The sequence below is a fragment of the Gymnodraco acuticeps genome, unplaced genomic scaffold, assembly GCF_902827175.1.
Source record: "Gymnodraco acuticeps unplaced genomic scaffold, fGymAcu1.1, whole genome shotgun sequence".
Classification (NCBI taxonomy): Eukaryota; Metazoa; Chordata; class Actinopteri; order Perciformes; family Bathydraconidae; genus Gymnodraco; species Gymnodraco acuticeps.
The window spans coordinates 1,761,771-1,776,907 of record NW_022991435.1 but is presented as its reverse complement, the minus strand read 5'-3'; the positions used below and the strand labels follow the sequence as shown (position 1 = coordinate 1,776,907).

Genomic DNA, 15,137 nt, shown 5'->3' with positions numbered 1-15,137 from the left:
CATAATTTACATGTAATAAATTGTTAAAATACAGTGACATTAAAATTAGGTCAAAGCTGCTTTTCAGAAACACAAACAACATTCGCGTTTTCGTGACGTCAGTCAACTGGCAAATGTAGTTGTCCTAATTCACTCTTAAATTAATAGTTTAAACTAAAACTGTCATTGCTCATCCAATCACCCCTGGTTAATTTTGTATTCATATAAACAATAATTTTACCACGTCCTTGTGTGTCTTATTGTTTGCTTTAACGGTTAGAAGTCATGTTTACAGATGGTTCGTGGACTACAAATCCCAGACAACACAGAGCGCCATTGCCTGTGTGAAGGGGAGAGGAGACTCCTTTCAGAAACATTCTTCTTTACCCAGCTGTCTGTTGGGGCGATATTAACTGCATTTCTTACTGATGCCAGTAACATCTTTGTTTCCTCGCATTTCAGAGCAAGAATTTTGTTTTCTTTTTTAATCTGGCTCTAGTGACGAGTGTTACCTACTCGCACACTCGGTAAACTCGTCTTCAGCTGCTCCGTAAGGTACAGCTTGTTAGCTGGTTTACATTAGCCAGCAGCTACCAGTAGATGTACGGCTTATATCCGTGGCTGCGCTTCCAGGTAGATCAACTAAAGAGGCGCTGCTCAGCCACAATGGTTTGGTCATTTCACCAAATCCAGGGTAATGACATTGGTGAATAATTCATCTGATTTGAGGAAACATCAACGCAACCTTTGTTTGACAGCGCAACCCGTCTGCTTTGGCCTGTTTCATTGTCTGCGAACATCGAAAACAACCTAGTGGTTTTGTTTTTTTTCATTGTCAGTGGGTTGTTGGCCAACTCAGCCGTGTTCGTGTAAACACAGCAGTCAGCTGTTGACTTCAGATTTTACCACAGGCCAGCTATCTATTCCGGTATGGCACAACACGACCACTGTCATGTAGCTAGTTCACAGAAAGCACTCATGTTGGAGATGAAGAGCCTTCAGGAGGAGCCTGTGGAGGGATTCAAAATCACACTGGTGGACGAGGCTGATATGTACAACTGGGAAGTGGCCATTTTCGGACCCCCAAACACTCATTATGAAGGGGGGTATTTTAAGGTAAGAATTGTCCACCAGCGTGGAACATTGTCTTTGTCGAATTAACAGGTCATTAAAACATTTACATATAGCACATACAAAAACACTTACAGTAGGAATTGTTAAAATAATACAACTTTATAGATAAATCTACAAACAAAATATAACTTCCCCACATCCATGACAGCAGCCCCAAGTTAAAATGCGGAAGGAACTCTTAAAAAGAAGAAAAAAACCTGTATTGACAACTGCCATTATTTCAGTTTTTAGCCCCAAGGAAGACCTACAGCAGTTGAAACCTTTTTAAATGATTAACCAACAACAGCAATAAAACCTTTTTAATAATAAATGTTTTTGTTTTGAATTTAGCACCTGAAACATCTATGATTTACCAACAGATATACACATCATGCGTTATATTGTAGTGATACTGTGCATTGTTACATGTAAATTACCTGCTGTGTATCCCTCTCAGGCTCGGATCAAGTTTCCCATCGACTACCCGTACTCTCCACCTGCCTTCCGCTTCCTCACCAAGATGTGGCACCCCAACATCTATGAGGTGACTTATCACACACCCTGATTCTGTTTTACAATCAAATGTGATGCCATTTCATGTACTTGATCACTATATTTAACATCTCTCTGTTGATGAATGATGCATCTTATAATAAAATGAGTTTATTTCCTCTGATTTTAGAATGGAGATGTGTGTATTTCTATATTGCACCCTCCAGTGGATGACCCGCAGAGCGGAGAGTTGCCTTCAGAGAGGTGGAATCCCACCCAGAATGTCCGGTTAGTACCTCCCCCATTACCTCTTTTCAAATGTCTGTCCTTTCTGGGATCCTCCCTTCCTTGTCTTCTCTCAACCACTTCACTGATTGACCTGACTCATACCCTTAGCACATGACATTTGTCTTCAGTGGAGTCTCTTCCGACGTTGAATACATATCGTGTTATTAAACATTGTGTAATGTGATCTGTTTTTGGTCAGTGCATACGTTAGGTACCTCCCTTTTTATGTTGGTGTGTTGTGAAATATAAGTGGACTTACACAATGTGGAGGCATTACAACTCCATAAGTGCTTTATGGTGGATTTGTGTCCGCGCACTGTTCTTCCAAATAATGAATGAAGCAAAACAATTATAAAAAGCCTCTATCAGGAATTTCACCTTCACTGCCTAAAAGTAAACAATGTACAATAATGGAACCCCTACAATTCTTACTCAGTCAGAAAAAAGATCAATCCTTTATACATAATGCTATAATATTGGTTCAAATTACTACATCATTAATTTCTGGATGATGTATTTTTTTTACTCACATTTGTTTTCACTTCCAGGACAATTTTGCTGAGTGTGATCTCGCTGCTGAATGAACCCAACACCTTCTCTCCCGCTAATGTGGACGCCTCCGTCATGTACCGCAAATGGAGAGACAGCAAAGGCAAGGACAGAGAATATCAAGAGATCATCAGGTAAACAGACGTACCTTATTAACGTCATTCACAACGCTTTTATCACAAGAGCTGACTAAATTCCTTCCTTCTCTTCAAGTGTCAATCATCTTTACAGTATATATTATTTTACTTCCCGCTCAGGAAACAGGTATTGGCCACCAAGGCAGAAGCAGAGCGTGACGGTGTGAAGGTGCCCATCACGCTGGCCGAGTACTGCGTCCGCACACGCGTCCCGGCCCCCGACGAAGGCTCTGACCTCTTCTATGACTATTACTATGACGACGACGATGTGGAGGACGGAGACTGCTGCTACGACGAAGATGACTCGGGAAACGAGGAGTCGTGACGTGCTTTTTGGGCCGCATCCTCAATTTAGCTGACATACGCTACCCGTTTTTTCTGTCAGGGTTGCCAGAAATTCTCGGTCCACATTCAACCGAGAAAGATTTGAAGCTTCCCACTTCTAAACCAATGAAAAGAGCAGTTTTTCCTAAGCCTTTGAATTATTTTCTGAGGCGTAAATCGTTGCACCGTTGTGGAAGGGTCAGACCTGGTAGAATTTTGCACCAGCACAAAAGTCACCAAGTTCTTCAGATATTATGAATTTCCATTATCACCTAAAACCTTATTTTGAGAGAATATCACTTAATCCTATTGAGTTGTTCAGTCCCATGTATAATATAAAGTATTGTGGGGTTAATACCACTTTTCACAATAGCAACATTTGCACTGGTGCAACTGCAAACACTTCCAAACTTTGCTCAGCCTGTCACTTCTCTCGTATATCTTTATTTCCCTAATTGTAAGTGATGCTCAGCAGTAGTTGGTCTCAGTGACTGACAGAAGATTGAGGACTTCAAGCAGCATTTTTGTACCGAATGATCTACTGCAAATCCATAAAATAAAAAAAAGATATTTCTGAGTTTCCCAATCTTGTTGCGCTTCAATCCGAGGGGATGTCACAGAGCAATGTTTCTTGAGCATGCCAGAACATCATCAGAAGCTTTTTGTCCCTTTTACCTACGGGTTGTTTACCTACGTTACTATCCGTTATCAGCTTGGTGAAAAGAAATAGTCGAGTTGACTGAGATCCCACAGAACTCTGTATCTGGAGGACCGGCTGGCGTCAGTTGGTCAAATCCTGATGTGAACAGTTTTGGTAACAAGAAATTGATATTTTGCTGTGTTTCTCCTGGTTACTGTTGGATGTGTTTCTGTGTCATTTTGAGTGTGGGGTTATGTTATTTGAAGTAGCTCAGATTTAAAAGTCGTTAAGGGACGTTTTTCAGGGGGGGGGGGGGCAGAACTAATTACTGATCTGAATTGTATTTCTCTTCAGGTTTTCTCTCTAAGAGGCCCGAGGGAGCCAAAGACGTAAAGCAGTGTAAAAGAAATCCCAAAACATTTTCTGACTGTCTGTTGTATTCCTGTCTTTGCTCTCTTGCAGGCTTTGTTATTGTAGTCTCTTTACTTTGTTTAGACATTATCGCTGCAAAACCTTTGCTTGAGATTTATTTATGTGATGAAATTATTAGGTTTGATTGGCAAAAAAAGCATATGTAGGAAATGTGTTTGTCAAAAGCTGTTGTTGCAGTATCATTCACATTTCAATATGCTTTTCACCCCCGGAAGTGTACTGTAAGAGCAAAAAGGCTGCCGTGTTTTATTATTATTTCTATTCTTTGTTTCAGCTGAGAGTAGTTTTGATATGATATTTAGAGTGCATGGGTCTCTGTGTATTTTTTCATCAGCAATATTGATTGTTTAATTTACATAAAGTTCATACTGAATTTCTCAGGATAGTGAATTACATATAAAAAAAACTATACAATTTCCCTCTTTTAGGTGGTCTTCAGATTTGGTTTAAAGCTTCAGCAGGAACCATAACTGTTATGCACATGTAGCTGTATAGGTGAACACTGTATTGTTTTATTCACCTGTGTTTATTTTTTATTTTCGGCTATTTAAAACTGAAAAATAAAGATTTATTGGGGGAAATGTGCTTATTTATTGCTTTATTTGGATTAGTTGTAGCCTACTTCTAACATTAACTCTCTTAAAGGTCCCATGTCATGCTTTTCCGGTTATTACCCGTCCCCTTGTGTGTTATGTAGCTTTTTTTTTGCATGTAAAGGGTCTGCAAAGTCACAAACCCTCAAAGTACACCCTGTAGTGAGTAAAACTCTAACACAGAAAATACCTGTCTGTGCTGCCCCAGAACGCCTCGTTGGACGGTGGTGGACTCATCAGAACAGAGTGGGCGAGCTGACCAATCAGAGCACAGTGGGCTCATAGGGAGGGTTGGGGGCAGGACGAGCTCCAACAAGCCGTTTAGGACAGAGAAGAAACCAGTATGAGAAACCAATGTGATTTTGGAACCTTTATTTTAACATTCAACGATTGATTTAAAAGGGATTGGCGAAGACAGTGCTTCATTTCTCTCACACAGGAATCTCTGAAATCTAATTAATTTTTGATAAGGGTCCCGCTTTATAATAAATGTACCTTTTGATAAGGGTCCCCCCTTATCAAAATGAAACTTTTTTTATAAGGGTCGCAAACGGAGGGAATTGGGCCAAATATATCCAGGGTCTGTTGAACTGGCTTCATCGTACAGGCCTGTACTAGCTGGACTGATTGGATGAGGGGAAATCCCATGGGAAATCCTTGTTGTGAACATATCGTCGCTAAGAGATGACGTCAGTTCAACACCACAACTGAAGAACCGCCTTGGAGCTTCTTAATACTTTAACAGTTTTCTAAAAGCAATACAATAGAGTCAAGCAACATTACCGACAACAGTAATGTCTGTGAATTATGCTGCTGGGCTCTCGCCGTACGCAGACAAAGGTGTTTGCGGACTTCCTGAGGTAAAAAAGAACGACCATGAGCTAACGCTGGGTTGTGTTTGTTAGCTTATCTACTGCTAGCAGTTTAGCAGAAGAGGACGCTTTTTTAGGTTCAGTTCAATTACAAATAATAGAAAATACATAATAAAAGCTAAACACCAATGTAAAAATCCTCCATGACAAGACAGTTATACATTCCTATGTTTACTCATGTACAAATGTTACGAAATGTACGGTAATGTTAGCTAATAACAGAAAGCAACACCACAACAAACTCAGCATTTAAAATGTCCAGATTACAACAAAGGAATTCCCAAAGATAGACAACATATTAATTAGAACGTTTGTTATTGCTCCCATGTGAAATGTTTCTTTATTGAAAAGTTGCATAATATTGACACATACCATGTTTATGTATGTTTGGCTTCAGGGTTAATTGGGAGAAAGGGCTATCATACCCACATTAGACAATACCACTTACCCCGGTGATACAACATTACTGTATGAAAAGCATCCCTTATCAACCCCTTGTCATTCTTAAGTACTCTTGATATTTAGGTATTGTTACAAACATATTATGATATTTTATTGTGTCAGTATCTGCCAACTGTTCTTAAACTAGCTGTTTCCTGTTCTATTGCAGGTGTTTGATAGTCCTGAGCAGCTCAAGGCGAATGTGGAGACCCTCGCTCAGCTGATCAGAGACTCTCAGTACCTGGTGGTCCACTCTGGAGCAGGAATCAGCACCTCAACAGGCATCCCCGACTTCAGGTGAGGCACAGAGTCATCAGAGCATCTATAGCCCTTTATCACAGACACATACTGATTTTCTCTCTCTGCACAGTGACCTCTCACAGTCCCAAGTCAAGTTTAAGTTTCTTTTTTGTTGAAAAGCTCCTAATCAACTTGTTACAGGATTGGTTTGAACATCTAGCACACTCTTGCTTATGTGTGCCCATATACAGTAGTGTTTGCAGGCCATACAGTTTATTTCTGTTAATTTGTATATGACCCTATATATTTTTGTGTGTATTAACCTTCAATATTTATTTTATTTTGACTGAATTAGTTGGTAAATTGATTAGAAAACATTACGATCCTGGGGAAAAAATGTGGACAACCACCAACTTTATGCCACTAATACAAAAACACTTTCATATTTTCTCTATTTTCTCCATTTCTGGATGGTATAATATAGACCTTTCGACTTAAGCTCCTGCTCTTTTCTTGCAGTACTACTGTATGAGCAGTTGAGGGCAGTGCTTGCTTATTATTTGTTGCATTCAGCTCTTTGTAAACAACCACACACGCTTAAATAAATCAAATTGTGGTCTTCCATTATAGTGAAATAATTTGTTTTGCCAGCTGAGCTTTTGCACTTATTTAAAATGAAGAACTTTTGACTCATTAATTGAGTTCATTCTGGTGGAATCTTCTAGTCAGAATTCATATATGTACAACTGGAGAACTTCCCCCGTAAAGACCTGACCTATTAATATTGGTTTGGTTGCCTGTCAGTCAGCAAGAAATGACCTTGGAAGGCAATATCATTAAAGCCAATATCTCTATGTACACATGGGGCCCACGATCACAAATGATATTCCCAATGCTGACTAACACACACACACGTTTTCTAGAAACTGAGCGCCTCAGGTTCATGCATTATTAACGACACCAAAACGTGTGTCTATCAGTGGCGAACCGTGTCTATCACAACTGGATCTTCTGTAGACACACACCCCCCCGCGTTATAATGTCCGTCTTTTCACTGATCGAATTGTCGTCTTGAAAAGGGTACTCACAACAATTCCGCAACAACTTCATCTTCACCTGTTGCACTTGCCATTTCAACTTTAAAAACAATAAAACGGCATGAATTGCTTCGTCGCATTCATCTAGATCCTCTGTCTCGAGCCAGTTAACTAGCGGGCCTTCTAGAGTACCCTGGAAACGAGGGAAACTCTGAAAGAATACGCCCATTGGCTACAAGTCGATATCTGATTGGTTGATCAAACTGTCAGTCCATACGTACGCTCTCATTCAGTGCAACGGCTAGGACATTCTATCAAGGATGTAGAATACCTTGTTGAAGGATATTCTACCCAGAGACCCAGAACAAGATCTGATTGGTTGCTTTATTTTCTAACACAAAAACACTGAAATGCGTAGTGCATGGTCCGAGAAGGACAAACAAATCAACGTAACACTGTAATATTACAGATCAACAACACAGATACAATTCTCATTTATTCATTTTATTACATTTTATTTATATAATTAAATCGATTTTTTTGTTTGTTTTATCTGAGTGTTCCAGGGTATTCTCTGAATACCTTGAAGGCCCTGACGGTTCGCCACTGGTGTCGATATATATCTTGGCTTCACAGATCCTGTGGCTTTCATGTCCTGCAGCATCTTCTCATGGTGATAAGAGCGTAATAGATGGCGTACAACTCCTTCTGTAAATGTTAGAACTTGTTTGAACTAGTCTTGGCTGAGGGAGCAGTGAATCATAGGCCCAATTCCAATCCACACCCTACACACTACCCCTACACACACTACCCCTCCGTTTGCGCGTTCGCGCGGAGGGTCCGCCACATTAAGTGCTGTTCCAAACCAACGAGTGTGGAGGGGGAGTGGGCTATCAAGCCCTCAAACAGCGAGTCTGCATCGGTGCTGACTTGAGACCGGTCTCTACCTGACCAGACTCAACCTGGACTCAACGCTGTGTGTGTCCGTCAGGAAACACGCTGTTTACAAACAGTTCCTGCAAACATCCACTGATAAACTGCGATGTTAACAACCTCATGATAACCTCATATGTTTTTAATTTAGGATCATACCTGTGTTTAGTCTAGAAAAAGGTAAATGTGTGCATTTTATTATAAAGTTGTGTATATTTACAGAATGTTGCAAAAACTAAGAAGCTTATAAACATCAGGTTTAAAACTAAAAGAGCTTTACAAAAAATTAAAGATGTTTGGAGTTTTATTTGAGTTATTAATTTAATTTTTTGTCCAAGAGATGCTGATTTGAAACCGTTGTTACATACAGTTACGGCATTTCCTGTTTTTGCCGTAGAGAGGGGAGTTGGCTCCAAAGCTTGCTGCTGTATTTACTCCCTCCATCTGACAGGAGGGAGCCTCATTGAGCTGCGAGTGTCACTCCACAGAGTTCACTACGTGTGGGAGTGGGTAGGGTGTGATTTGGAATTGGGCCATAGAATCAGTAGTGTTGAGAGATGAAGATGTTGTGCATCCGTGTTTTTATGAGCTAACTATGAAAATAACATGGCAACTGTTCGGGTGTTACACAGCAGTAGTACTGCCATGTTTATTCATCATTCAGACACTCTTAGCTAATTGGTGGGCTAAAGGAACAGGACTTTATACATTTTATACACTGAAAACCTGTCAGTAATAATAATAATAATAACTTAGATTTTTAATAGCGCTTTTCATGAGACCCAAGGTCGCTTTACAAGGAAGAACAGGAGTATAAACAAACATAACAAAAACAAAAAGGCAGTCAGACGAACAGTTAGACAGACAAAACAACAAATAGATTTGGGGCCAAAGTCCTTGGCAGACAGATGCGACTTGAGGGCCCTTATGAAGGCAGTCAAGCGTGGGGATGTTGTGGATCTCCGCAGCTCCAGAGAGTGGGGGCTGCCATACTGAAGGCTCTATCCCCGAAGGCTCACAGGTTGGTGCGGGGGGCCAGAGTCTGAAGACCGCAGGTTCCGGGGTGGGGCATGTGGGAAAAACAGCGAGCCAGCTAGCTGCCAGTGTTTGTATTTAACATTATTCTTGTCAATTTAGACAATTTTATAAAATGCTCATAAGGATGTTTTTGTAGAATTTAATTTATTCTACATATAATCTATATTATTTGTTGTAGGATAATCTTTATACATAGTTTTTTTTGGGTCATATTTCCAGTGGTCTCAGACGTGCAGCATGTGGCAGCTGTTTCTCAGTTTCGTGGACAAGACTTGCAGAATATATCCACCTAACACTCATTTCAGCCTTGAAAAGAAACCCACACACCAGCTGGGATATGAAATGCTTGCAGCCCACCCACTGCATTACCACCTGTCAACTCCTGATTATAACTCCTGTCAGTCATTACTTCAATCGTATTTTCTCTTTCAGGGGTCCAAAGGGGGTGTGGACACTGGAGCAAAATGGTGAGTCACCTCACTTTGACACCACCTTCGAAGAGGCCCGGCCCAGCTTGACTCACCTGGCCCTGCTGGGGCTTCAGAGGGCCGGCTACCTCAAGTATCTCATCAGCCAGAATGTGGACGGACTTCATGCTCGATCAGGCTTCCCGAGGTAATTCTGTTCTGCAGCATGATGGTTACACATAAAGCATTTTACACACTGAGTAGCTAGCAATGCATGATTTCACAGATAATTCCCAAAGCGTCTAGTAGCACTCAAAGTGGGAAAGAAAAATCCCCCTCATGTTGGAAGCCGAATAACCTTGGAAATTGCCATTTTCTATTCACTGGAACAAAAGCTTGTGTCATTACAATTGTTTTGTTTTGTCTCACCAATAGTCAAAAACCCATAGTGAGCCAGTTTACTATGTTAAGGGAATACAAATAATTAATCAATTCTGAGATGCTAGAACCATCACCTTTTTTACTTTAATCCAATTTTCAAAATAGCTTTTGATACATTTTCTGTTGATTGAGTCATTGCAGCCACAACACATCACATACGTTGAGATAGCCACCCAGCAGACACCGGGCAACATTAGCATGACTTTGTTTCTGTACATGTCTGTGTCCACCTTATTCATTCCTGAAGGAAATATATGGCTCTTAAGCTGCAAAAACATTAAAGATTGTTAAAACCAAAACAATTATCTCAAAGTAACTAAAGAGCAGCGTACAGGGGGGCTGCAGAGTCAGGGGGTCTTCTGGTTTACAGCATACCTGCAGCAAATGTCAAAAAAGGTCCTCCGTTTGCTCATACATGTAACATGTTGGATCCGGTTAGATTACCTCCCTGTGCGGGATGATTTGGAGTTGCAGCTGAGTGAGTGGAGAGGGGATGAACAAATGACAAGTGGACGTGAGATACTTATTTATTTAGAGGAAATGCAATGTGTCAGAAAATGCAGTGAATTACTCAACGTTAATTGGCCACATTAGAGTAAGTTTGAGCTAACCATATTGTTTCATGCCGGTTTGTTAAATGTTGAAGTGTGACTCATTTTTTATTTAAATATGAAGCTGCTGCTTTGTGATAACAGTTGTAACAGACTCTTCCCTCTATCAGTCAGGGTAGACGAGGCCAGGCATTGAAATGCTATTTCTCTGAGGAAATCATTGAGACAGCAAACAAACTGGGAAAGTAAACTGGTTGGCACTGTGTGTAAAGCAGACATTTGAAAGCAGAAATGAACTGAGGAATTCTGAAATAGTCTGAACTTTTTTGAAGTGATTTGTCTGGTTTTGTGTTTGATTTTATTTTCTCTGGCAGGGATAAGCTATCAGAGCTCCATGGAAACATGTTTGTGGAGGAGTGTGAGAAGTGTGGCAGGTATGTGCACACACACACACACACACACACACACACACACACACACACACACACACACACACACACACACACACACACACACACACACACACACACGAAGCACATGCTGTGACTTCATTTCCCTCCACTCCTCTACTCAGTCTTCAGTTATTATTGGAATAAGTTACCTTTGCGGTGAATCATAGATGAAGTCAGCAGCTAATTGCTCAGCAGCTGCTCTTCAGTGACATGTGTTACCGTGTTGTTTTTCCATTTTTTTAATTAGGCAAGTCAAGTGTCTTTGGATGTCTAGTGTTATTCTTTTTTTTGTTTAAATGTGCAGGAACTGGCTAAAGTAACACCAAGTGGTGGTGCTAACTGATTGAAATACTCATATTAATAAATGGACAATGGTGCTTTCAGGCAACCTTTAATTCTAAACTGTAACTGTACTAAAGCTGAACAAAGAAGTAACCTATAGGAGTCTTGGTTTTCCAGGCAGTATGTCAGAGACAAAGTGATAGGTGTGATGGGACTGAAGCCAACGGGACGTTACTGTGATGTGGTTCGATCCAGAGGACTCAGAGCCTGCAGGTAACACGTGTTTCAGTGCATTTGGAAATATTGAACCACGATCCTTTCCTTAGTATGACCGTATGTGTATTCTTCTTTACTAGAGGGAAGCTGATAAGCACTATCCTGGACTGGGAGGATGCTCTTCCGGACAGAGACCTGAACAAAGCAGAAGATGCCAGCAGGTAGGGGAGTCGGACCAAATTGCAGCAATTTGTGCTCAGTCGTTTCTTTATTACCGTGTTTCTTTATTTTAATTTGTTGTCATGATGACCCACAACACAGACTCTTATCTATCCTGATTTCCTTAGACACCCATGTTTCGTTGTCGGCCAAATAGTACAAGTCACAGATCCAACGTGGGAAATAATATGTGGCATCTAATTGCTTTCTGAGTGGCTTTACTGTCAACTGTCCTGACATGCAAATTATTCACAGCCTGCTTAAAGGGGATAGTTCAGATGTGTTGAAGTGGGGTTCTATGAGGTACTTATCCATAGTCAATGTCGTGGCTTACTTCCTTGGTTTTTCTCAAGCCACTAGACGCCTTAAACAGACATTTTTAACTCGTTTTCTTTCCTTTATATTACTTACAGTTGAAGAGTTGCTTGGCCTCCGATGGTTTGGATGATATTATGAGTTTGCTCAAAATAAAATAACAAACTTTTACACATGCAACAAAGAAAAGAGACCTTTACAATATTCAAAACAAATAGGCAAAACTCAAATAAAATAACAAACAACTAACAGTAGGTATTCTTTCTTTCTTGATAAGGCTTATATACTTGATAACTTAAAGGATAATTGGACGGTTAAAAAGTGTGCCTCGACCACGTCTTTCTAGCAGGTTGCCCATCACTGTCACTTTAGAGGAGGCGCCGTGGGAGTTGTAGTCTTTTATAGTGTGTTGACTACAGACGTCACAATTAGGTGGCCTTTCTTATAAAAACAAAAAACTGGCTCTAACAGTCAGTATATAACAGATGGGAGTTACTGCAGGAAGCTAAGCAATGTACTGTTGTGGACAGGAACTGGAGAAAAATAGGAATTATCAACTGGAAAATGGCCCACCTAAAATAAGGTGCCTGGCAGTCAAGAGGCTATAGTCTTTGTTTTTCCACACAAACAAACCAATAGAGGCAGCAATAGACCCTCATCTCCTGCAAGCATATTGTTCTGTTTCTGTCAATGGAGTCTGGATTTGGCACGAGCATTTGTAGCTACTTCAGTTTCCTATCGGAGAAGGGCCGTCTGATGACAAGGGTTTAAAGGATATCAAAATCATGCACTAAATTTGATTTTGATGGTTTTACGTGCTTTAATAATGTGCAGCCCCCATCCACAGCAGTACATTGTTTTTTTTTGTTCCCGGTATTCCTGTCTGTTTCTCTGAAAAGGGGTCCTGCCGTCCACCATCTACCATAGGAAACACACTGATGGATAAGTACTTTATACAACCCCACTTTAAAACACCTAAACTACCTTTTTAATGGTGTTGTTTCCCTCCTGTTTGTCAATGTTTCAAAACAGACTATTTTTGGTTTATTCTAATGTTGCCAGAAAGCTTTATTTTTTCCAAACTGATGCTTAGAGCTGTGACTTAAATATAATGATAATATGTGTAACAATACATTCAAAATTAGGACATTGAACCCTTTAAATGTACGTTTTCCTCAATAACAAACATTTCTCCCAGCATTGGAAACTCAGCGTATTCCTCAACGCACAACCATGAATACCAGGCAAATGAAAAATGTGAACAGCATGTGACGTATTTCTCTGCAGACGAGCGGACCTGGCTCTGACGCTCGGCACCTCCCTGCAGATCAAACCCAGCGGAGACCTTCCACTCATCACAAAACGCAAAGGAGGGAAACTGGTCATTGTCAACCTGCAGCGCACAAAACATGTGAGTCTCAATCAAGCCTCCCCAACTGATGCATATATATGACGGCACAAATGAAAGCAAAAATCAAGACTATAGCTGAAAACTGATACATTCGAAGAAAAATGTTCCCATTAATACAAGCAACATCAGAACTCTAGCAGCACCTCTTTATTTATTTTCATTTATTTGTATTCACTGCACTTGTACTTGTTTCATGGATGGTAAAGCACTGGTTCTTACTAACATAATGGTTCAGGTATTGTGCGATCATTTTATTGATGAGGGGGAATGATAATGTCTGTAATATGTTGATAATGTTTGCACAATATGAAAATCGATAGCATCAAGAAATTGTATATATGTCTTTTTGGTGCCCAAGGAGAGCATGAATGATTAACCCTGGTGTACAACAGGTGCAGTTATGTAAGCATCTCCATGTATGTTCTATTTGTTATGTCTGTGGAAAAAAGTTTGCCCCAGTGTCCTGTCCGGCTTCTTCTTGCTAACTATTTCACCGTCATGATTTTCTGTCTCGTAGCACAAGCAGGCGCACCTGCTCATCCACAACTACGTAGACGAGGTCATGAAACAGCTGATGGAGCTGCTGGGCCTGGACATCCCAAAGTGGGAGGGTCCGACAATCTGCGAGAACTCCGGAGACCCCGATGAGTCCTCCGTCGACGTCAAACCACCACGTGCAGTCACAGCAAAGAGAAAGTTGAAAAAGTGCCTGAAAAAGGAGGAGAGGAACAGAGACACAACGGCATTGGCAGACGATGGGAGTGTTAAGGAGGAGGCGGTCTCGGTAAAGAGGGAGAGAGCGGACCCTCCGGGGGAGATAAGTGAAGAGAAATAGCCTCAGGTACTTTTCCTCACAACACAAACAGTCCAGAAATAAACTCTACAACCGAGGGTGCTTGGTTTGATCCGCTTCAAAGGACAGAGGTTCTGTTCACTTAACACCCTCTCAAACAAAGACTTCTCTTGTACTGTAGTTTTTTTTAATCCCAATTTTTTATACAAACCCCCCCACCCTTTCATCTACGACGAACAGAAATGTGAAACTGACTCCTTAGCTGAAGGCTCAAAAGTTGACATCCTCATGGAGCAAGTTTAACTAGGAGATTGTGTTTAAGGTAAAAAGATGGCTTTATATGAGGAGGTATGGAATATAATGTTGAATATCACAGTTATGATATTACTTGCGATAAATGAACAGATATTTCAGTGTCCTGAGTTCCGCATTCCTTTCAGTTTACGGCTAAAATACAACAAGAAAGAAAGGTTAAAGAAAAGAACACTGCTGTTTCTCGAACCCTTTTTTGTCTTAAAAGTTACATTTTACATTTTAAAGTGAAACAATGACTCTCTTGCTCACTTTTGAAATTCCTGAGTCCAAAGTGCAGTCTTTCCTGATGCATTTATTGCACAAGGGGACACCACAATGACAATAAAAAAACATTACGTGGTGCAGACCTCATTTGGAGTGTTTTTATTTTTGCATTTCTTGTCAAACAACATGCCCTAAAAGTAAACATACTAATACACAGTATGTGAAGTTAATGTGTTTGAGGTGAGATCTGGAACACACTGTTATAAATATAGCCTATAATGAGGTGTGTTGCGCATTCTAATTTAAATCATGCACTTCAGATCTTTTCCCTACAGATCTATCCTTTAAAGACACCTTGATACTTCTCAAAACATCTATCAATAGAACATCTCGTGGTCTGAATAACTTAGTACATCTTATCTT

General features: G+C 40.5%; 2 protein-coding genes across 2 annotated transcripts; both read left to right on the top strand.

Moving 5' to 3' along the window:
• The first annotated feature begins 299 nt into the window (after nt 1–299).
• On the top strand, nt 300–4,535 carry LOC117532637 (ubiquitin-conjugating enzyme E2 R1-like). The gene is made up of 5 exons (XM_034196007.1): nt 300–1,095; nt 1,550–1,636; nt 1,775–1,872; nt 2,421–2,555; nt 2,679–4,535. Exons 1-5 carry the CDS (start codon nt 910–912, stop codon nt 2,881–2,883), a joined length of 711 nt encoding a protein of 236 aa, XP_034051898.1. The 5' UTR covers nt 300–909; the 3' UTR covers nt 2,884–4,535.
• Nucleotides 4,536–4,851: 316 nt separating this feature from the next.
• Nucleotides 4,852–14,861, top strand: sirt6 (sirtuin 6). The gene is made up of 8 exons (XM_034196006.1): nt 4,852–5,407; nt 6,030–6,157; nt 9,541–9,723; nt 10,882–10,941; nt 11,419–11,514; nt 11,598–11,678; nt 13,279–13,402; nt 13,920–14,861. The coding sequence occupies exons 1-8, from the start codon at nt 5,342–5,344 to the stop codon at nt 14,235–14,237; spliced, it is 1,056 nt and encodes a 351-aa protein (XP_034051897.1). The 5' UTR covers nt 4,852–5,341; the 3' UTR covers nt 14,238–14,861.
• Nucleotides 14,862–15,137: the final 276 nt, after the last annotated feature.